Here is a 24,959-nt window from a genome sequence, read left to right on the forward strand (position 1 = left end):
ACAACCACTGCAAACTAAGTCTCTTCGCAAAAAATACAGACGGGCATCGTTCAAAGCTTTTATTCATAACTGTAAAGATAATGACAGCATTTCAATTTTTCTTATGAAATAAATATTAAAAACAAAACTATGTAGATCAAAATTGAGAAACAAAACAAAATAATAATAATAGGTATTATGTAATTATGAAAAACTTGTGTTCCTGAAGGTGAAAACAAAAATATGTACAAACGTTGTTACGCTGCATTTGACAATAAGTGTTACTAATATTAAGGCTCTTTAAAGGTGCAGTGTGTAAATTTTAGCGGCATCTAGCGGTGCGGTTGCGAATTGCAATATAGAGAAGCTACGGTGGCCGACACAGGACAAAGATTCTGAGACAACAGAGAGTAGCCAGTCAAGCAAACGCACTCTGTAGAGCAGTTTGTCCGTTTAGGGCTACTGTAGAAACATGGCGGCGCAAAATGGCGACTTCTATGTAAGGGGACCCGTGGTGTATGTAGATAGAAATGGCTCATTATAAGATAAAAAAAAACATAATGGTTCATTATGTAAGGTCTTTATACACCACCACTGAAAACAGAGTTATGTATATTATATTGCATTTCTGTCAGTAGATCCTCCTAAAATTTACACGTGTCTTGGGTTTACTTTTGAAGTTAAATTGCAAAAAATAGTATTACAAGCAAATATATTACACAGTATACTAGTCTTATATATAAAAAAACAAGAGATAAGAACAATTGATCAAAAGTTCTCAAGTTTAAAATGTCTTAAAAAAAACATTACTGAACAATCAATAGTTTTTTTTTTTTTTTTTTTTAAGGAATATGACTTTCTTTCTCACATTAAAACACACAAGAATATATGTAGCAGAATTTCCAAGCTGCTCTTTTCCATAAAACTAGTTTATCCGACATGTGCGCAATATACGAAGTCTATGATTGCTTTTTTGTGAGGAGCAGATGAGGACGTGGCATCTGCAGTATTACATGGTGTTTTGCCATTGATTAACAAACTATTTTTTTTTTTACTTTCTCTTTATATCCTTTGATTACCGTACTTTTGCAATCCAATCGCCTGTATTGGCTCAAACACGCTTTATTTAAATCACATAGGATTTAAAAGATCTCATTGCCACTTTCTCATATTCAAACTTGCCATTTCATTATTCATTACATGCTTAAACCAATGTCCTTTGGTGTTATCATATCTGACTACATGAATGTGGAATTTTCATTGCGTATATATGTATATTAGGGTTGGGCGAAATACTGGTAGACATGATTAACTGGTAGAAATTTGATTTTGGACTATCGTTTCTATGGCCTCTATGAAGCTGCTGCTCATACAGTGTGAGGACTGAACTGAGCTCTTTTTGCCATCTAATTGGGCTTGAAAGGTTAAATAAACACTTGTGTGTCAAAATGTCCGTCTTTGCAAGTATCTTCATAAACACAGTCTTTTATGTGTTTAGTGAATGTAAACAGTTGCGAAAAAGCGCATGTGTAACATTATATTAAATCAGTGCATCTGGTCTTAAAGTGACAGCAGCCTAATAAACCTGCTGCCGTCTGTGTCATTAATGTCACTCACTGCTCTTGACTGAATCACTTTTGTAGCTTTAATAAGAATAATTGTATATTTAATTTACACAGTGAATATTATGCAGTCTTTTTTTATATACATTTGATTACTTTATACAAGTATTTCTTATTTCTAGTGCTTGAAGTTTTTCAGGTCTATTTCATTTGTGTCTTTGTGTCTATTGTAGTTTGTTTTCCTATATGCTTGTAATTAGTTTCTTTGTTATTGGTGATGTAAGATTTTGGTCATATCGCCCACCCCTAATAAGTATGTATGTATATATACATAAAAAAGAGCAGATATAAAAGCATATATGTATATATAAAAGAGCAGCTGAAATTCAACAAAATATAAAAAAATCTCCTTCTGTGTTCCATGAATGAAAGAAAGTCATATGGGTTTAGAATGACGGATATGAGTGAATAAGTGGATCATTTTCGGGTGCATAATTCTTTCCGTTTACCCCACATGCTCAGCGAACCTCAGTATTGGTCATCAGCTAAAATAATCCCTCAAGGACATGACACACATTTTATGAACAAGGCATCCCTTTTTGCACCATGTCTAATCAGTTTTCACAGTAAGAGCCATGTGTGAGTCACATCATTACGAAGATCCACTGATCCAGAAGGAAAGGGACATAGTGTGTGCATTCTCTCTTCTAACACTGATGACCTTTATCACTGGGGGATAAATAGTCCATTTATCTATAATAATTAATAATGTACATCATGAGCACTCTCTCATATAGAAGATGTGTTTGCATGGAGATTTGAAGGACATGCATGTATGAGAGTGTCTGGACGTCTTGAATGAAAGAGTCAGTCTGGCGTCTAACGTGGGTCGTACATGTTCGCCAGTTTTTTAAAGCGCGGCCCCCAGTCGTTGAGGTAGTCGTAGTCCTGGTCACCATCTGAGCCCATGGAGGCGATGGAGCTGAGGCTGCCTGCGACCGAGCCGTCGCCCTCATAGTCATAAATCAGCGCTGTGTCGTACGGTGGGACGTTCAGGTCATTGTCAGCAGCGTCCAGGCCCTGTTGAGGTCAAGCAGAAAAGGGGAAAATTGAATATCAGACAATTTACATGTGTGCATTTATCTTCATTGCATTTTTATGGTCATACACTCAAAAAAATTTATATTAATAGTACATTTCATTTAATAGTAAAATTCCATCAAATTGAATTGAATAATCCTTACATATTATGAATTAAGAATTTTAAAGAAGTGAAAAAAAAATTATACAAAATGTTTTATTAAGCTCTATTTTTTTTTTGACTCAATAAAATTCTTAATTTATAATATGTAAGGATTATTCAATTCAATTTGAAGGAATTTTACTATTAATTGTAATGCGTAAATCTTGAAAAAAAGGCTTAATTTTTGTATAAAGTAAAAAATGCTTTTAATTCATTTGAATTAAATTCTCCTTTTTTTTTGTCAGAATTTAATGATTTAAATATTCAATTTGTAACTTATTTTGACAGTTAAAACACTTAGTTTGGATTAGTAATGATAAATAACTAATAATACTTTGCAAGTATTGACACATTATTTCTTAAATTCAGTTTTAAACATTTCTAATTAAATGGAATTTTCCTGTGAATTACCCACAAATATTCCAGACTGAATCTTATTTCGCTTTATGTTAGGATTTCTTTAACTACTATGTACTTACATTAAAAAAAAAATTGGGTAACACTTTATTTTAGTGTCCTTGTTACACGTTACATGGAGTTACTATAGTTGTAACCATAAATTATGCATAATTACATGCAACTAACGCTAAACCAAATCCTAAATTAAGTATGTAGTTAATTATTATTACTCAGTACTTAAATGTATAATTACACTGTAACACAGACACCTTAAAATAAAGTGTAACCAATAACTGTACGTACAATATGTTTATTGTGTCGATGATGTATTGCAAAACACTTGTGCTGCTATTGAGGTGGATACGGGTGAGGTTAGGACACGTTTGGTGGTATGGCTATAGGTTTAAAGGGGACCTATTATGCCCCTTTCACAAGATGTAATATAAGTCTCTGGTGTTTCCAGAATGTGTCTGTGAAGTTTCAGCTCAAAATACCCCACAGATCATTTATTATAGCATGTTGTAAATGGGCATTTTTGAGTGGAAGGAAAAACATGCTGTTTTTGTGTATGTGTCTTTAAATGCAAATGAGCTGCTGCTCCCCACCCCTGCTTTCCAGAAGAGGGCAGAGCCTGTACAACTCGTGCCTTGGATACTCTGGCAAAGTGAGTATCAAACTAAGTTCTCTTACACGTTTTATTGCACTTAAACTTAATATTAAACTTAATAAAATGGCGGACTATGTACGGCTCACTCGGGGAGGAGCTAAGCTAATAGGGCAGATCATCACCAGTCGTGGACGGAGCTTCTTCCTACTCTTAAATCTGGAACAGCTCATTTGGAGAGACTGTTTATGATTTATGGGGATTATAAAAAAAGGAGTAGGTGGATTTTTTTACCATTATAGGTTGGTTGTTTACACACTGTGGACACACCTGTGTTCATACACCTTATAAAAGTGAATTTTATGTATGTATGTACACAATAAGGGCATTGTATCAAGTTCAAATGTTAGTACATATTAGTAGTTAAAGACACTTAATATACAGCAGGATTTATTCTTTATTAAAGAAAACTGGCTTACAACATTGATGAACTCTTCTATGTCGGTTGGGTCTCCGGGGGTTTTGCGTGGATATGTAGGAGACGGCAGGTTATGGGGTGCGTCTTTCCTTAGAGGTTGTTTTCCTCTGGGCAGGCCACAGTCTTGTGGGAAAAATGAGGCCGGGGCAGGAACCATGTCACGTGGGTTCCTCAGAAAATCGATATTAAATGCATCCTATTGGACAGAAACAGCGGTAGATATTTCAGGACATTCCCCATTTCACTTCAAAACACAAATAAAGTTTGTTAAACTTTGCTGCCTGAGAACAATGAAAAGTATCTAGACTGTATCTGCATGTAAAATGTCGTAAATGTTGTCACTGCTCTCACTTCATCCTCTTCTCCTCCTCCCTGCTCATCGTAGTGAAAGACATTGTCTCGGATGTCGTCGTCAGACGCTCCGACCAGCAGACTTCCTCCTTTTCCAATGTTCTTCCTTGTGCAGCCCCTCACCGCCACGGCGAGAAGAAGAAGCACTGAAAACACAATCAGGTTTTATTACAGCAAAATATACTACAGCTCATCAGGTTTGTTGGTGTTTAGGCATATGCACATAAATACAGCGTTTACTTACAGAACAGAAAAGCAACGCTTCCTATAATAATCATAAGGGCAATGAAGCTTATTCCCATTTTGGCTCCAAAGATGGCTGCGGTGAAGCTCTTGCAGTCACCGAAACTGTCACAGGGACAAACGGTCACGTTGACCAGAGCGTTAGAGGAAAGTGACGGGGAGCCCGAGTCTGACACGACCACAGGAATAGAGAACTCGCCTCTCTCGATGTCTATCAGAGGCTGGAGAATGGCATGGGTCTCTGGTAACGAACATGTGAAGAGACAGAAGAGAAAACAAAAGGTCTTAGAAATCAAAGTAAACAGTTCTGTCTTCAGTTCCAACCCTGATCCAACAGTAACCCTGAACACCTTGATTAACTTCATTATGGTTGGAGCTGAACTCTGCAGGATAGAGAGCTCTGTGTTTGCTCTAAAGCAGGGTTTCTCAACTTCACTGCAGAGTTCAGCTTCAACCTCAATCAAACTCGCCTGCCTGTAACTTTCTAGGGCTGCGACCGCAGGCAGCATACGGAGGTAGGAAGGCAACAAGGCATGTCTGAATCCTATGATCGTGACAGTTTTGTACAATCTCTGGGACCCATTTCTCAAAACTCTTCACACAGCGAGTACAACTGAAGTCTATGTGAGCTAAAATCTGGATAATTTTCCATTGCTTTGGCACAAAATACACTCAATAACTACTGTCAAATTACATTAATTCTTTTCTTGCTTAGACAACCCAAAATTCGATGTACCTACTGGCCAATTTGCACACGTTTACATACTATAACAATTCAAAACTGAATCAGACAGCAATTTGCTACATTTCTACAGTAATACCATACTGAAATATATTCTGAATCTAGAAAAATGAAATACTATCAAAACAAATGAATGTATCTGAACACCTACACAGATGTTAGTCTTTCAATTCCATCACCATCTGTACAAAAGGGGAAACTTTTGTACTGAAATAAAAACATCATGTAACTGCAGTGAATTATAAACAGTAGACAGTGTCATTCATGTTTTATAAAGAAATTTTACAAAATAAATAATTGCATAATGCTGCATGTTGTTAGTGTTTTATGAGTGTGTGTTTGTTGGGTGAAACTTTAGCTAGTGTTATGGAATAATGGCGATTGGAGACATGTATAGGGTTTTATCTTTTATAATGTTTTATTAGACTTTCGTGTTCTTTTAACACTTTCCTAAATTTGTTTGATTCTGGTGTCTATTGCATTTTACTTGATTGTACAGCACTTTGGTACAACATTTGTTGTTTTTAAATGTGCTTTGTAAATAAACTTGAACATGAATAAAGTGTTTTGGTGCATTTTGGATGTGAAATTTACTGCTGAAAGTTAGAAAGTAGAACAGCATGAAGAGTTTTGAAAAAGTGACCTAAGTATTGAGAAATGTGTCCTACAACTGTAAATATTTGTTTAGTTATCACCAAAGCTCTCTCTATTTTCTTCATTAGACTCATCAGACTGTTACGCCGCCTCAGAAGTCTGTCCGAAATCAGTTTTGTGAGAAACCTTTGTGAAAAAATGCTGTCTGTGAAGCAACAAATCAGCTTCCTAAGCTTTCGGCTAATCCTGAAGACATTGGCTGTGTCCGAAATCGCCCCCCTATACCCTCTTTACTACTCCCTACATTAGTCCACTAATATAGTTCACTTGAGGGAGTGAATGAAACCGAGTGAGTGAATTCGAACACTGAGTGCGCCTGAAGGGCTGCCGCTTTTGCATAGTTTGTGCTTTCTGTTCAATAATGATTTAACATAGTAATGAAAAGATTTATCTTGAACTCTGTCATGGAAACTAGCATCTATAAACCTTAATTAAACAATTTAATAATCAATTTATACCTGTATAACATTACGCTGTACCCACATTGGACCAGCGGATGATTCAGCTGCGGGTGCCATCTTCTGGCGAGACACGGGAATTCATTCAACACGCGACTCTTACAGTGCATTATGGGTATTCTCTAGCCGTTGAGCGTACATCAGTTGTACGCTCGTTATTGCGGTGCATTGTGGGATTGAATGAGCACGCTCGATAACGCTGGTTACGGACACCATTCAAATGGCCATCCGCTCAAATAGTGCCCTATCTAAGGGTATAGGGGGCGATTTCAGCCCTTGATTCAGGTGTGTTTGATTAGGGTTGGAGCAAAACTCTACAGGAAAGGTAAGTTAGACCAATAAAACATCCAGACAAGTACTAAACCAGTCATTTGGCTACATAACTAGCTTAATCAAGATTTCCTTTGATTTTCAAGACAACCTCGATCAACCAGTTCCACCAGAAAGACCATGCTGGTTAACCAGCTCACTATGAATGTGCACCAAACTAGCATAAACCGGACCAACCAGGCCCAGGATGGACTGTCATACTAGTCTAAGATGGATACAAAGGGTACAAATACATATAGATTATGTTTATGTTTTACCATTGAAAGTTATGATGGTCCAATTGGCAGCTACGTTTTGGTCAGCGATGGTAAAAGTGAAGGGGTCAGCTTGAGGGGACATGTCCTCATCCACTGCACTGAGCAGCAGGCCCAGTTTATCTCTGTCCCGGTCACTGCACACGGTCCCACTCGAGGGTCTCAGCACTGGTGGGTAATCATTGGTCTCCCACAGATGGACCTCCAGAGTCGCTGTTGCAGAGATGCCATCTGCATCTGGAAAGGGAGGTATCATCACTATTTTTATTCAAACAAATCCACACTGGTTATTTTGTGATCAGCTGTTTCGGTTTTCAGGTCTCAGGCGCTCACCCTGATCTGTGACCTTCACGACGGCAGAGTAAATGTTGTTCCTGACGTGGGGAGATCGGATGTTGAAGGTTCTTCTGGCAGTGATCTGGCCATTCGCATGGTTGATAGCAAGCCAACCCTCGGGATCCTGAATGATTTCAAACCTGAACAAAAACACACAATCCTAAGTGTGTCTGTAACATACAGTAGATTAGGCTTAATGTGTGTGAGCTTTCCCTTGTGGAAAAAGTACACTTTAGCATAGAGTAATTATTACGGAAATAATATACTTTAAAAGAATATGCTTAAGTGCAAAATGGATGTAATGTTTTCAGACACTTATCTGCATGTTATTTACCATTAAATGAAAATTTATTAAATTAAATTTATATTAAATGCAACTAAGTTAACTTAAGAGTGCTTTTTGACCCACTTAAGTAGGACTTAAGTACATCTTTATATGTAATTCAAAACTACTTGTATTGTCTTTGAAATATGGTCAAAGTTTTTAGAGAGAGAGAGAGTTTAAAAAGTTTGAAGGTTTTAAGTTTGAAGCAGATTTAAAAGCTCAGAGTTTGAATGTTGTCTCAGAAAAATCGTTTGCTATGCGGTTTCTAGGGTATTCTGAGTGGTTGCTAGGGTACTCTTGGTGGTTGCTAGGTTGTTGCTATGCAGTTTCTAGGGTATTCTGTGTGGTTGCGAGGGTGTTGCTATGAGGTTTCGAAGGTATTCTGGGTGGTTGCTACGATGTTGCTATGTGGTTGCTAAGGTACTCAGGTAGTTGTTAGGATGTTGCTATGCAGTTGCTAAGGTGCTCGGGTGGTTGCTAGGGTGTTGCTATGCGGTTGCTAGTTTACTCTGGGTGGTTGCTGCTAGGGTGTTGATATGCGGTTTCAAGTGTATTCTGGGTGGTTGCTAGGGTGTTGATATGCAATTGCTAGGGTACTTGGGGTGGTTGCTAGGGTGTTGCTATGTGGTTGTGAGGGGACTCTGGGTGGTTGCTAGGGTGTTGATATGCGGTTTAAAGGGTATTCTGGTTGGTTGCAAGGGTGTTGCTATGCGATTTCTAGGGTATTCTGGGTGGTTGCTAGGATGTTGCTATGCGGTTGCTAGGGTACTCAGGGTGTTTGATAGGGTGTTGCTGTGCAGTTGCTAAGGTACTTGTAGTGGTTGCTAGGGTGTCGCTATGCAGTTGCTAGGGTACTCTTGGTGGTTGCTACTAGGGTGTTGATATGCGGTTTTGAGGGTATTCTGGGTGGTTGTGAGGGTGTTGATATGCGATTGCTAGGGTACTTGGGGTGGTTGCTAGGGTGTTGCTATGTTGTTGCAAGGGTGTTGCTATGCAGTTGTGAGGGTACTTGGGTGGTGGCAAGGGTGTTGATATGTGGTTTAAAGTGTATTCTTGGTGGTTTCTAGGGTGGTGCTATGTGATTGCTAGGGTACTTAGGTGGTGGCAAGGGTGTTGTTATGCGCTTGCAAGGGTAATCTGGGTAGTTGCTATGGTGTTGATATGTGGTTTAAAGGGTATTCTGGGTGGTTACTAAGGTGTTGCCATGCGATTGCTAGGGTACTTGGGGTGGTTGCAAGGATGTTGCTATGCGGTTGCGAGGGTACTCTGGGTGGTTGCTAGGGGGTTGCTAGGTTGTTCTGGATAGTTGCTAGAGCATTGCTATGTATGTTTCAGACAGATACAGTGCTTTAAATATCAAAATGTGTACTTCTTTAAAGCATGACAATAGATAAAATGATTATTTAAAACAAACTTTTAAATTGACATTATTACAAAGTGCACTTTTTATTAAGTCTGTTAAGAAACAGTCATGAAAGTGTACTCTCTTTAAGAACACTTAAGTGGCCTTTTACAATATTTTATTAATATTGTAGTATCTGCAAGTAAAGTTTGTAAAACATATACTTTTAAGATTGGTACATTAGAAATGCACATTCAGTACAATTAAGTGCACTTCTTTTTCACAAGGGTTACCCAAGGAGCACACGCTCCTGAATTCATAACTTGTATGAGTAGATTCTTAATAATCTAACTTTTTACTACAATTTCAGGTTAAGGTCAAGCTTAGAAATGATAAGATTACTGTTCCAGGGCTAACATGGATTCATCATGCTGTGCAGTATAAACGTGTGTATGGTATTGATGTGATGTGGGTGAAATGTTTCAGAGAAGTGAGCCTCACCTTAGCTTGGCATTATCTGGATCATGAGCAATATCTGAGACCAGCACAGTACCGGGAACAACAGACTCGGCGACAGTGACTTTAATGGGGTTTTTATGGAAGACCGGGGCCTCGTTTTCATTCATCACTCTGACGGTGACTGTAGCACTGTGTATTTGTTCATATGGGGCTTTAAGGCTGACTTCATTCTCTGCTGTTACAATGAGCTGGTACTCTGCCTGCGATTCATAGTCTAGAGGCTGCAAGAGAGCAGAGACATTGTGTTTGAAATATAGTCTACAAATAATACATACAAACACATTCACACACTGAATGGGATGGGGAAAAGGAGGGATAAACACTCAAATAGAACCTTGAATCCTTAAATGTTGAGTGTACGATAAACTAGTTTGCTCTAAATCAATGACAAAATGTACATTTTTAAAAATGTAGTCTTTCTCTACTACCATCTTTCTGCACATTTGCACAACTCACAACTTATTGTCTACTGATTTTTTTTTTTTCCAGAAAGTCATTTCGTTGGATGGACAATCAGTATGTTGTTAAACAACAGTACAATCCATTGAGCACACTGTACTTCTTTCCCTCACAGCCTCATTTTGATTCCTTTCAAACATTAAATAAGGTTTATTGGCAATGAAGAACCTTTAACATCCATAGAAACTTTCCATTACACAGAAGTTTTTTGTTATAGTGGAAAACAGTTCTTTAGATTATTAAACTGTTTCTTACACTAACAAAAAAAAGGAGAACCCAATATGGTTCTTCTATGGCATTGCTGTGAAAAACCCCTTTTGGAATCTTCATTTTTAAAGGGGTCCTATAATGCCCCTTTTACAAGATGTAATATAAGTCTCTGGTGTCCCAGAATGTGTCTGTGAAGTTTCAGCACAAAATATCTCACAGATCATTTATTATAGCTTGTCAAATTTGCCTCTATTTGGGTGTGAGCAAAAACACGCAGTTTTTGTGTGTCCCTTTAAATGCAAATGAGCTGCTACTCCTGGCCCCCTTTCCAGAAGAGGGCGGAGCTTTAACAGCTCGCACTTTGGTTGCTCAACAACAACAAAGCTGGAGAATCTCACGCAGCCAAAATGAGGATTGTCAGTAACGGTGTTCAGCCTTACATTGTTCAAACCGGAGTCGACACTGATGGAGAGACTCAGGAAGAAGTTACAACTTTTAGAATGAAACTGGACGTTTCTGAATGGTTAGTGGATAAATTTATGTAGTTGCTGTGGAGTTGATTCAACTCATCGACTAGCATGTGCCGTCATGTTACTCTTTTGTGCAAATCCAGCGTTGAATTGACCCTCATTTGTGAAGCAGTCCGGCGTAAAATGACGGCATGTCAACAACACTCTACTACAACAACTCGTCCTCTTCTCTAAAGCAGCCCAACATGGCCTCACCCCCTTTGTTGTGTGTTCTCGGGGGCGGGGTTTATGTAAATTTTAGGGTTAGTGATGTCACTAACCCGGGAAGAAGCATCATTGTAGTCCCTACCAGCCGTTTGTTGTAGTTCTTAAACAGAGAATTCTTTAAAAGAAAATATCTCCCTTTGCATTGAACTTTGAGTGTCGTAACTTTGCAGGTGTTGTTTATGGTCAAACAGCAACATTACACTAACTAAAGTTAAAAAAGTGAAATCATAATCAAGGACTTCTTTAAGAGTGTATGGTGAGCCACAGAGGCCACAGTCTTTAATCTACCCTATTTGTGGCAGTAATCTCACCTTAACCACAAAAATGATGCCTTGGTTGGAGACTGGGTCTGTGCGGATGGCAAAGTGTCCTAAAGTATTTCCCTTTTTGATGGTGTACTTGATCCTCCAGTTATCTCCACCTTTCTGGTCCTTATCTGTGGCATTGACCCGGCCCACCTCAGCGAGGAGCTGGTTCTCCATTGCGTACATGTTGTACTGCGGTCACAGAATTGGAACAACAGCTCAGAAAACAGATCAGGTGAACATCAAAGACTGTGCGTGTTTTCAATTGGTCTCATACCACGGTAGGCTGGAATTTGGGAGCGTGGTTGTTAATGTCAGAGATGTGAATGATGGCACGACCAGTGGAGGTTAGACCCATTCCAGACATGTCAGCCACCTGCAGAGTCAGCCTGAAGGACTGCACCACCTGACAACACAGCAGGGCATGTTACCGCTTTCTTTCTTCAGATTACTTTTGTCTATGCTCTTTAAAATTACCCACATCTCTGTCTAGTCCCACATCTCGTATGTAGATGACTCCAGTTTTGTTGTTAATGCCAAACATGGTCTTGTTAATGCTGTTGGGAGGGTTACTCTCTTGCCCAATGATGGAGAAGCTCAGAGCGGCGTTCTCTGTCAGTGGATCATCAGAATCGATTGCTGTCACCTGCATCACTGAAGTTCCTGATCACAGAGAAACACATAACGAGGTTAATACGATACTTCCATTCATGCATGTGAAGTCTGACTACATTACTTAAATAATCACCCTCACATTTTTTTCTTCAATAGAATACAAAAGGAGATATTTAACAGAATATCCAGACTGTTCTTTTTTTCATACAATGAAAGTTAATGGTGACCATGACTGTCAAGCTCCATAAAAGTACTATAAAATTGGTCTAATTTTTTACATTATATTGTACACGTTACCTGGAACAGAGAACTCTGGGATAGTGCCAATGAACTCCTTCTGGGTAAATTCAGGCCTGTGGTCATTCTGATCTAGAACGTAGATCTCAATGGTGGTGGGACTTTCCAGTCTCTCTCCACTTGGTGAGAGTGCAAAGGCTTTGAGCTGGGGATATTATACGTGTATGGAGTTATTCAGAAATATCACATGATTCATTACAGAGTCTCTTATCTGTGAGATACAGTATGTCTGAGACCACACTGTAAATCTGTAATCTAATTTAAATCTGGAGAAAAACAGTATCAGGATTGTGAAAAATGTAATAGAAAGGGGCTATATTGTATTCAGAAACCCTTGTTATTGGCGACACCCTGTGGCCATTAAGTGAACTGCAGCTAACAACTTATTGCTTGCGCTCGCACTCGTGAGTCGTGCACGAGACAGAACCTGACTCAAGACCCCGATATATCACCTCATGTCACGGCGAAGTTCATTTTTGTTCTGTGCTTAGAAGTAAAAAGAATTTGAAAATACCTTTGCAGCAATATAGGCTACTGTTAACAAACATCCAGAGCGACGTTTAGAATAGATGAATATGTAAATATATGCTGCGCACTTTCTTCTCAATAACAAAATAAACAACAAAAATGACAGCGGTGAGTTCAGAAATTATCTGATCATAGCGATGTGGATATGTTTGCAGCAGCTCTGTGATTCACTGGCACCATGTCGACAGATGAGGTAATTAATTACGTTGTTGATAGTTTGATTATAAAGTGTACTTGAGACTATAGACTATATAGATCTGGCTACGTGAGAATATAGTTTGAATTAATCCCTTTTCTTTGCATGACACATTGACATTACAGTACAGAATGGCTCTTTCGACATTATCCTGAACATTAAGCATTCGTTTCATGTGTCCTAGTAGAACGGAAGATAGGCTCTCGGGAGCGCGCGTAACCGTCGCATCCTTTTGATTTTCCCGGCAAAAACGACCCGAGTCCTTCTCATAAAAATCGGTCTACAGGCTTTCATAGACAACCTATGAAGTCGCGGAAGGTGTCATTTTTTTAAGCTGTTCACACATTGTCAATAAAAAAGCGGTTAATACATGAAAATGTTTACATATATAGCCCCTTTAATGATAAAAACAGTTTCAACAAACATGTTTACCTTAAAACTCTTGTGTTTTTCCCTGTCCAGTGGCATTTTGCTCTTGATCCAACCTGTTTTATCATCAATTTCAAAGAGGCCTTTGGGGTCCTGGTCAACCCCAGGTCCCTCCAGCTTGTATATCACCTCTCCGGTGAAAACCTTGTCGGATTTAATCTGCAAGAGTGGACATGGAACATGTTAAAGCTGTATGGGAAACAGCTGATCTGTTTAGAGAGTGTGAGGATAGCGTTTTATATTTTAACAGATATTTAGTCTACCATGTGTTACCAATCAGTTTGTTTGGATGGTTTACATAAATGCAGTTTTGAAATGGAGCAATATGCCCTGTGGTGCATTTAAGAACAACATTTAATTGCGACTATATTAATTATACTGTGTTCCAACTTTTTGTTGTATAGTTTGTATTTTTTTTTGTATATGTAGTACACATTACCTCACTAGATAGTTATGTTTTTAAAAAGACATTGCCTCTTTAAATACCTTCAATGAGTATTATCTAGTAAACATGTAAAGTGTCTTTTTACACACTATCTTTTTCAGATCTACAGTGAGCAGCTAATGAGGATTGTTTGTTTACCTGGACCAGATCTTCAGGGAGCTGCTTGCTGTTTTCTGAGACTCGGATTGGTGGAATGACCCAGTCTCTCTTCACCCTGACCTGTGGACCTGCTCTCCTGTGTCTCCATGGGTTCAGCACAGCTGGGTTCAGATCGCTCTGCTTCACCTGACCGCTGCTGACCTGCAACAGAACACATTCAGTGATCAGAATCTGATGCTCTTCTGCGGCATTCACGCACAATCTACAGCAGATTTTAGGGGCTGTTTACACCACTGGTTCTCAGCTGGTTTGGCCATGGGACCCACATTTCTCCATGGTCATGAAGCCGTGACCCAAATTAAGGAATTTGAACCAAGCTAATTTATTTCTCAAAAATGGTTGACATGCACACAAGTACCGTCCTTCTTAACATAAACATAAATTCGAAGAATATCACTAAGAGTGATGAATAACAGTATAAAGTATGGCTATTATTACTAGTCTTTCAAAATAAAAGTTTCAGAAAAAAACATTTACAATTAATTATTTTTATTGTTGTTGTTGTTTCTTTTTGACCACACACTCTGCGAACCACTCAAAACGGTCTTGCGACCCACTTTTGGTTTGCAGTAATGTGGCATTTTTAGTCGTTTTGACAAAGTTGTCGTCCGTACGCGAAAATTTTCAGTAATGCAAGGTAAAAACTTCCATTTTTAAGTACATCGTTGTCGTGTAAATGTACTCTTATGCATCTGTATATTTTCTATGCCAATAACATCATTTAATTGCAAAAACAATGCCCCTGCTGACTGATGACATAAAAAGCAATATTTCTCCATTGAGGACTCAAAAGGTGCTGTTTATTCTGACTAAACTAAGTATTTTGCAAGCAAGTGTTAGAGACTTCAATATTTAGCATTCATACATGGAAATATTACATTATAAATTTTCATTTTATTTAATTCAGCTTTCCCTTGTGAAAAAGAAGTGTGCTTAAGTGTATTGAATGTGCATCTCTAATGTACTTTAAATCTTAAATGTATATTTTTACAAAACTGCACTTCATTCATTAAATAAATCAGTGTACATAAAGAGAGACACTTTTGTGACTGTTTCTTAACACACTAAAGCAGACTTTTAAAAAGTATTTTAATCTAAAATACACTTATGACATGTTGACTAACAAACTAAAGTGCATGTAAAATAGCCTACTTTATTATAATTTTAACTGTAGTGTAATTTGATATACATTTAAATTGAAATTACACATAAAGATGTACTTAAGTCCTCCTTAAATGGGCCAAAAAAGCACTTTTAAGTTCACTTAATTGTATTATTATAAATTTAATTGAATTCATTTTCATTTAATTGTAAATAACATGCAGATAACATTACATTCAGTTTGCACTTAAGTATATTCTTTTAAAGTATATTATTTATACTATAAATAGTGCTCTTTAAGGGTTGGCATTTTCACAATCTCACAAACTTGCACTTCTATCACACACCTCTAGGGGTCCACACACTATTACAGGAAATCTATTAGAGTACCACGTTCATTTAGATTGCTTTAAAATCCTTGTGTTTCTTTATGTTAATATCAGTTTGTCATTGTATTATACAGCTGTAGTTCAGACTCTTGTTCCCGCTTCAGAGGTTGTGAAGCTGAGGTGTTTCACGGCGTCTCTAATGCGGAATCCAGTGTGGGGGTGGAGAGGAACCTAGCTCACGCTTTCCTCTCTTTCTTTTATTGACACAAATATATACATGCAGATATATCGAGGTCTAACAACTGCACTGTTATATTCAGCCAAAATGAAGAGCTCATACAACACACACACACACACACACTCATGCAGCTGTTCAGCAGGGAAACAGGCTCAGTTTTCGCCACCCACGGCCTGTCACTCTGAAACACGTTCTCTTTTACTGCACCTGACCGGGGTCAGAGGTCAGCTGCTAAACGTGCTTTAGTGACAAAATTCCACACACGGTGACAGAATTCTCACATACACCGACACAATGTGTGTCAAACAGTGAAAAATTCTCACCACAGACCAGGACTGATTTATGAAACTATAACTAGTATTTTGCCAAAGTTAAATGCAGGGAGGAATAAGATTGTGTAAATAGTTTGAGTAATAAAACACTGCGGCACAGAGGTCCAAAATTTACTGTTTACCACATGTCAATGGCAAAAATATTTATATAATGATAGAGACGTACTTAAGTCCTGCTTAAGTGGGTCAAAAAAGCACACTAATTGCATTTATTATACATTAAACTATAATATATCCTAATTTATTTGCAGTTAATGTGATTATCAGAAAACATTCAGTTCACAGTTAAGTATATTATTTCTGTAATAAGTACACTTTTTTAAATTGTACTTCTTTTTCAACAAGGGTATCTGGTTTCAAATTATTTATTTAACAGCTTTTCCCTTTTAGCAGCACACTTTTTTTTACGACAATAAAAGAAAAAGTTTATGATTTAAACCATTTTATGTTGCAGTTCTAAAATAAAGTTCTCACCAAAGACTCTTTAAGTGTTCTTTTTGGTCCCTGTGTGACAAACTTGTGGACAAAAAGTCTAAAGGCCTGTTCGCAACCAAAAACAATATATAATAGCCTCCACACCAGCAAATAATATTGCTCTGTTTATTATAAGCATGAGCTGCTATTCTTCTATATTTAGAATGATTTTAAGAACTATATCTTTATCATTATAGTTATCATCCTTAGTGTGCACCGGCCTTTAGATACCACCCCATTTAGGAAAGCAGTAATAAATCATCACCATGTAAAAACCCTAAATAGCAGTAATGTCTGTCATAGATCTTTGATTTCCTCATGGCTGCAGCGGTGGAAGTGTTTCCTGACGGCGCGCCTCTGAGAGGCCGACACAGAATGCTGGACATTACAGGCATGTGCAGCCCCTGTTAGAGAGCACTAATCTTAGAGCAGCCCGAATTCTCCATTCTGCTGTGTAGTACTACATTACACCAGTCTGAAGTGTTTACTCTTGTATTCCAGAACTCCGTTCCCAAACAACTGTCACTTTTGAGCTACATTTTATCACTATTCGAACAGTTTCTCTGAACTGACCCAGACTAATAAATATACAAATGTTTACATGAAAAGACAAGTTATTAAAAACACTTTTAGGTGAATTCAAATTGGTTCAGATTAGTGATAGATCATACAGCGATCAATCAGGTAACTGATATTTGTCTATTTTGAGAGTATCTGCTTCAACAGAAGTGACTAGTATCACGTTTTTGTTTTCAAATATTTATGCAAAATAATTTATGTTCTGCAATGTTGTGTATATTGTCATAATTATTTTCTATTATGCATGTTGACTAGGGCTGCCGATTTAACATTGGTGGATTAATTATGGAAAAAAATAGCATGTTAAAAGTATTTTTAATTGACTTGCATGTTTTAACGAATTGATTGAGTCACTGATTCAGTGACTCATTCATAAAGATGGCCACTTGCTTCATTTCTGAATGAATCAGCCGTTTGAATAATTCAGTTGAATGAATGATTCAATGACTCACTCATTAAGACAGTGATTTGCCGCCACCTACTGGTGGATTTAGATTCATAGTATAATTTCATTTTTCGTTCATATTCAAAGTCAGTGTAAATATACCTAAATGCCACTTCAGATTTATATCTTCTAAAAAAAGTGTTATGGCCACATTGTAGCCTTAAAAGCGTACGTATAATAAAATGTTATATCAAAATATTTCTTTTTAAAGCTATTTTTTGTAAAATCGATTCAATGTTTTACTTATCCAACACAATAATGACTTTAAATGATATTTTGCGGGGTGATTTCTCAGCCAAAATTGATGTGTGATTAACAGTCCCGGGTATACTTCGGCCGTTCGTGCACCGTCCGCATGACGTAATTTTCGTTTGGGCGCGGAAAGTGAAGTATACCCAGGGCTTTAAGTAATCATGTAATTAATTAGATAAAAAGACAACAACAACAAAAAATAAAAAACAACAACCTAATACTGACATAATATCGACCAACAGAATACTGAATACTCATGTCTGGTTGGATATTTGAGGCTGAAATGATTGTGTTGGTGGGAAGTCAGTCTTCTGGGTGGCTTTTCCTGGAGGTCTCTTGATGTCTTTAACAGAGCTGCACATTTGGTTACTTCTCTTATCATTTACCCGTACAGCTTTTATGTGTGTCTGCTAATGCACTTCTTCACCTCATTTAGGACATGCACAAGTGTGTAATCTGTACATTCTCAGGTCTTTTATTTAGTTGCTGTTTAATATGAGTTCATATCTGAAGCAACGCTAACTTCACGGACTGCCCACCTGGAGAGATTCAACATTTGTTTCTTCTTTTGTTTCTCATAAGGAATTTTAAAATCAAAATTGGTATCACTTTATTGCGATGGTCTACTTTAGGCATTCTACCAACCTACTAAATACTCTAATGACTGACATGTAGTCGTCACAAAGTTATTATTATAGTTAGTAGAATATCTAAAGTGAACCATTGAAACAAAGTGTAGAAATCTGATACTTCAATGAGAACCCCATCATGTCTCCTGAGCTGTATGTGAAAACATTTGTTCAGCGGAAGCACTGATGTGACACAGGGCTGAAAATACCCTACTGTCTGAAGCACATACTTATTCCCCCAGAGACAGCAGGTGCCAACCACAGGCTTTCCGGCAACCCCCAACCTCACGTTCACATATCCACCAAAACATGCACTTTATTTCATGACAGGTTTATGAATGTCCAACAAAGTGTAACCTTTGGGTCTCTTAGTAAAATTCCAGTACACAGTTGTTGCTCTCTGTGTCACATCTAACCCAGTTTAGCTCAACTTTTACCAGAGTAAGACATTCCTGAAGCTCCACACACATATGGCAGGGTCAGCTGGTCCAGAGCATGGCACTGATGGTGCAGGCGTGACTAACAGAATGAGATATGCTACATTTCTGAAGAGGAGAACAAACTGAGTGAGTGTGGAACACATTAGGCCCACGCATCTGTGTCCAACTAAGTTTTCAACTAGTTTTAGTGTGTGTTTTAGATATACAGTAGTGGCCAAAAGTGATGTAGGAAAATTGACATATCCACCCTTTATTTAAATATTATTAAAAATTTGTTACAGATTTTGTAAGCATATTACATAGCTGTGCTTGGAGTCTTAAATTAGAGTCCAATTCTCACTATTAACTACGACTTTTGCCTCAGTAAACTCTTAATTACTGCTTATTAATAGTTAGTGAGGTAGTTGTTATGGTAGGATTATGGGATGTAGGCATTAATATGTGCTTTATAAGTACTAATAAACAGCCAATATCTTAATATGCATGCTAATAAGCAACTAGTTAATAGTGATAATTGAACCTTCAACTAAAGTGTTACCTATTTTTTTTTTTTTTTTTGTGATAATAACGCAATGAAGCCTACCAAATTGTGCCGACATCGTTTTTGTCCAGGCTGTCATACAAAGAAATTATGAACATATGCAAAAAGAAGAGCGAACCAACCAAATATTAATGACTGATTATGTTGCAGTCAATGTAGGATTTTTCCTGTCAGCTTCTTGATTTTCTTTGCATAGTAAAATAAAAGCTGTAGTTGTAATTTTGTAAATAATTTTGTCAGATAAATACCTTAACCAAGTTTAGTGTTTTGTTTTTCCTTCACATTTAAAATATTTTAAAAATATAAAATATTTTCCTCATATTTTCATCATTTAATCAAACTTGTAAAACAAATATTCCCTCCGGACATCAACAGCATATTACAATGCATAATGTAAAATAATAATTTATTATAATAATATATTCATAAAAATATAATTACATATAATATGTAATTTAAGATAAATAAATTCTACTAAAAATATTAAAAACATTAATATAACCCTTTACAATAAGGTTTACTACTTTAGCTAACATGAACTAAGAATAAACAATACTTCTACAGCATTTATTAATCTTAGATAATGATACGTTCAACATTTACTAACACATTATTACAATCAAAAATTGCATTTATTAACATCAGTCAATGCACTGTCAAATAACATTAACAAGTAATGAACGAGTTTTTATTAACTAACAAAAAATATTTGTTACATGGGGACTAATTCAGAGAACATGGATATGATCAAATGCTATTTGTTATTTTAAATGTAAAAGTAGATTTGTGGGTTAAAACAAGCTTGTATATATTGACCTCATAATTCTTAAATTAGTAGCATGATTAGGTAAATGTCAAATTTGGCATTTAGTTTATCTCTGCAAACGTGTGTGTGTGTGTGTGACATGTACATGTGTGATGCCGTCTGTGTCTCAGAGACAGAATGCCAGGCTGGACGAGAGGTTGCAGGTCACACAGATGGCCGTTCTGTCATATCATTCCTCAGTAGGTCCAGTACATGCCTCGTGCCCAAGGTCACCTCCTTCTTTCTGTCTTTTTTCCTATTATTTTATTTTAGGCAGTACTGATCCTGCTGTCATCCATGACTGAACCCTTTAAAACCAGAATGCTGTCATGTCACGCTAATTCAAACCGGAAATCACTATTATAATGATCAAATATCACTGTCCCATCATGGTTTCCAAATCTAGGATTAAGGTAAGCAAGGAAGGAAGGCGCAGATTGATGTGTATCAGTGTCTGGGACTGAGAGGAACACAAAGCTGCCAGGATGACTGACTATCGCCAGCTGAACTCAACACTGGCTGCTTTATTAACAGATTTTTTTGCTCATTGCGTGTCCTGGGAGCGTTGACCTCCTATTTCCACCGCAGAGATTACCATGTGAGACAAATGGGGTTGAGTCTGCATCTGGGAACAGCTGCGCGGAGACATAGCAAGCCCTCAAAGAGACCACCAGAGGCATGTGTGAATCTCAATGCTCTCAGTGAGACATAAGCCTCTCCTGGGACCCGAGCTTTGGGAATTCCCAGCACTGATCACCAGAGAATTTTAGCAAGTTAAATGATCTCAGGTGGCACACATTATCAGTGTGTCCAGAGCCATAAGAAGTCACATGACCAAAGAACCTGTAGCACTGATGAACAGAATTAAAATCAATTCATCAGCAAGTTGGGACAACGATTAGGAAATGATCATTTCTTGCTCTATTGCACATTCTCTCTTAATTGTCACATCAGTTGAAGAAAAGAAAACACATAGGGTTACTAAAATGTACATATGGCAGAGTTATCACAGCAATCTTACATGAATTTCATAAGAGGTCTTAACAATGTCTTAAGGCCATGCAAAGTTCTTTTTCGTTCTTCGCCTAGGGGTTAAAAGAAGTTGGAAATACGTGACCAGTGGTTTTAAGTTAGCGAACATCCTGCATTGAGAGTTGCGTTTAGATGAATATGTAAATATGTGCTGCGAGCTTTCCTCTCAATAACACACTAAACACAACAACAAAAATGACAGCGTCACGTTTATTTATACATCACTTTCTACAATATTGCTTTAAAGCAGAAGCTTTACAGTATTAAACATGAAAAACAGTGACAATGGTCGCTTTCGAATAGAATTACAACTTCAGTTTCTACTATAAAGCAGCTCTCCAGTGTGTTCATGTTTTTACTCACGTCCGACCTCGATGGACTGAACAGAAAAAATGAACCAGAGAAGATTTACACCTCAAAGAAGGCGGAGCCTCAGAGCCACACCCACCTATTACGTCATCACCATGGACCAATGGTAGTTTGAAGGTGTTTACCAGCCAGAGCAAACTTTTCTGGAAAGTTCTCTTTGGCAAGCTGTTTCAAACAAACTCCAAACGAACTTTGTTTTAGTCTGATTTTGTTCGACATGATGTTCGTTCTTCGATTTCACTTTGATTTAAAAAGTCAGAGATTTTAAAGGATTAGTTCACTTGTACTGATAATTTACTCACCTCCATGTCATCCAAGATGTTCATGTCTTTCTTTCTTCAGTTGAAAAGAAATTAAGGTTTTTGAGGAAAACATTCCAGGATTTTTCTCCATATAGTGGACTTCACTGGGGTTCAACGGGTTGAAAGTCTAAATGTCAGTTTCAGTGCAGCTTCAAAGAGCTCTACACGATCCCAGATGAGGAATAAGGGTCTTATCTAGAGAAACCATCGGTCATTTTCTAAAAAAAAAAAAAAAATTATATACTTTTTAACCACAAATGCTCATCATGCACTGCTCTGTGATGCGCCACACATTACGTAATAACGTTGAAGCACCGATCCAGTGTTACAAAGTGAATATGCAAAGACTAAATCAAACGGCCTTTACAAAAAAGGTAAAACAACGATGTCGGATGATTTTGAAGTTGGAGGAGAAAAAGGAGATGGAGTTTTTCGGCCTACTGCGGTACTTCTGCCTACGTCACGCGTGACCTTTCCAACGTGATTAAGTCATGCGTGGCACATCGCAGAGCAGTGCAAGATGAGGTTTTGTGGATAAAAAGTATAGAATTTTTAATCTTTTTTAGAAAATGACCAATGGTTTCTCTAGATAAGACTCTTATTCCTCGTCTGGGATCGTGTAGAGCTCTTTGAAGCTGCACTGAAACTGACATTTGGACCTTCAACCCGTTGATCCCCAGTGAAGTCCACTATATGGAGAAAAATCCTGGAATGTTTTCCTCAAAAACCTTAATTTCTTTTCAACTGAAGAAAGAAAGACATAAACATCTTGGATGACATGGGGGTGAGTAAATTATCAGGAAATTTGAATTCTGAAGTAAACTAATCCTTTAATATGGACAAAGGATATGCTATCCACATTCACTTTACAGCTCTATGCTCTTCATGGATCGTCTAATTCTTGTCTATTTATATTTCTCCTAAAGAAATGTTTGAGACAAAGTTGATCCTTAAATGAAACATAACCAAAAACAGAATGAGCTATGAAAGAGCAAACTCTGAGCAAATAAAATAAAGTCTATATGATTTGGGAAAATGGGTTGGTTTAAATCAAAGTAAGCCAAAGTACCTTTATGCATATTGTGCCCAAGCAACTTTGAAGCAATTGTTCTTGAATTGCTCATAAATAACAAGCCACTAGAAACCTTTCTGCTGTTTATGTATAGCATGATGAAAGCTCGACCATGAGTGCAACTCCAGGACAAATCTCTCATTTCAGAATCTGTGTCCCATTGCAAATGTAAACAGTTCAGATCACTGATTGTGGCGAATATTTACGGCAGCGTGGCTCTGTTTTAATTCTCATTCCTTGTCTTCATGATTACACCAGTGACAGACCAAAGGGGGCCTTGAAACAGTAACGTCAAATGAGCTTCAAACCAGCTGCATTTCTCTTCTTATTCATTATCTGTCATTATTCAATTTGTCAGAATTGACACGTGTTTAGATCATTCATTTCCAGCGACTGTATAATACATCTGACCGCTCGTACAGTAAGTTCAGCCAGTTAACAATCAATTACTAAACACCAAACCACTAAAGATGATTTTAGCAGATGTGACCCAAGGTCAAAACTGTTACCACTTCTTAAACACTGAATCTTTAGCCAACAAGATAAAAGAACGCTAATCAAATTACATAGAGTTGCTTAAAAAAAATAAATAAAAAAAGCACAATGCAGCGCCACAACTGCTCTCCATAGCAAACCACGATAATCTGATTACAGCAGCTTCTCTTGTTTGATTTCTAACATTTGATTTGTGCTAAGCAACTCGTGCTGTAATTATTAAAGACAATATCAAAAAGCTACAGCAAATTATATATATATATATATATATATATATAAATATATATATATATATATATATTATATTTCATAATAGTAAAAAAAGAAAATAAAAATAATTGCATAAGTAATCACCCCCCATTACTCATGAAAAGAATATTGCAACCTCTCGGCTTTTAATATTATATTAAGATTTAGCTATTTATTTCACTGTACAACTGGAAGTTCAGTGAAATGGCCTGGAGTTAAAGTCCACAGCATTCACTTAATAAGTAAAGTAAAGCTCCGCTCACCTGACACACAACGGTCAGCAGTGCACCCAGGACCACCATTGCCTTCATCATCTGCCTTCTGATCCAATAAACCACTGCAAATGGTAAAACACTGGAGATGCAACAAGACTGAAGCAAAGTTTGCAATGAGACAGGGACACAGGCGTCTACTAGAAGCTCTCGTTCCTCGTCTCTCTCACTGCAGGAGCTTGAGTGACAGCACATGTGTGCAGGGCTCACAGCCCCCACAACACTCTCCCATGGCATGGACACACCCCAGAACTTCTAGGTCGGAAAATCCACGACCTGGTCAATGAGAAGTATATAGGCTACCTCCAATGAGAAGAACATGCAAAACTAGATGAGTAAAGTTTGATGACAAACTTTGATGTTGGCAGGTCTGAAATAAAATAAGTTTGAAAGCTTTAAGTTTAAAGATTTTACTCAGAGAAAGTAAAAAAAAAGTTACTATCATGTTCATGTAGCATGATCCTAGCATGTTTTAACATTTTGCTAGCATGTTTTAGCATGTTGCTAGCATGATCCTGGCATGCTCTAGCACATTGCTAGTATGAATTAGCATATTGCTAGCATGTTTTAACACAATTCTAGCATGCATTAACGTGTTTGCTAACATGTTTTAGCACGTTTTAGCACAATTCTAGCATGCATTAGCATGTTGCTAACATGTTTTAGCACATTGACAGCATGTTATAATATACTAGCATGTTGCTAGTACATTATAACAAGTTGCTAGCATGTTTTAACATGTTGCTATCATGTTTTAACACTTTACTAGCATGTTTTAACACATTGCTATTATATTTTAACACG

At 37.4% G+C, this 24,959-nt stretch overlaps 1 protein-coding gene and 1 long non-coding RNA gene across 2 annotated transcripts; one reads left to right on the forward strand and one right to left on the reverse strand.

Annotated features, from left to right (window-relative positions):
• Positions 1 to 44: 44 nt before the first annotated feature.
• cdh15 (cadherin 15, type 1, M-cadherin (myotubule)) lies at positions 45 to 24,300 on the reverse strand. The gene is made up of 14 exons (XM_051901098.1): positions 24,147 to 24,300; positions 14,179 to 14,340; positions 13,599 to 13,754; positions 12,443 to 12,587; positions 12,012 to 12,193; positions 11,808 to 11,936; positions 11,537 to 11,722; positions 9,802 to 10,040; positions 7,631 to 7,773; positions 7,301 to 7,534; positions 4,861 to 5,100; positions 4,617 to 4,762; positions 4,267 to 4,461; positions 45 to 2,621 (listed from the first exon to the last, which is right to left on the reverse strand). The coding sequence occupies exons 1-14, from the start codon at positions 24,195 to 24,197 to the stop codon at positions 2,421 to 2,423; spliced, it is 2,409 nt and encodes an 802-aa protein (XP_051757058.1). The 5' UTR covers positions 24,198 to 24,300; the 3' UTR covers positions 45 to 2,420.
• LOC127516476 (uncharacterized) lies at positions 12,949 to 15,235 on the forward strand. The gene is made up of 2 exons (XR_007930995.1): positions 12,949 to 13,163; positions 14,142 to 15,235. It is a non-coding gene; the product is annotated as an uncharacterized LOC127516476 (long non-coding RNA).
• Positions 24,301 to 24,959: the final 659 nt, after the last annotated feature.

The sequence above is a fragment of the Ctenopharyngodon idella genome, chromosome 7 (genome assembly GCF_019924925.1).
Source record: "Ctenopharyngodon idella isolate HZGC_01 chromosome 7, HZGC01, whole genome shotgun sequence".
In the NCBI taxonomy this organism is placed as follows: Eukaryota; Metazoa; Chordata; class Actinopteri; order Cypriniformes; family Xenocyprididae; genus Ctenopharyngodon; species Ctenopharyngodon idella.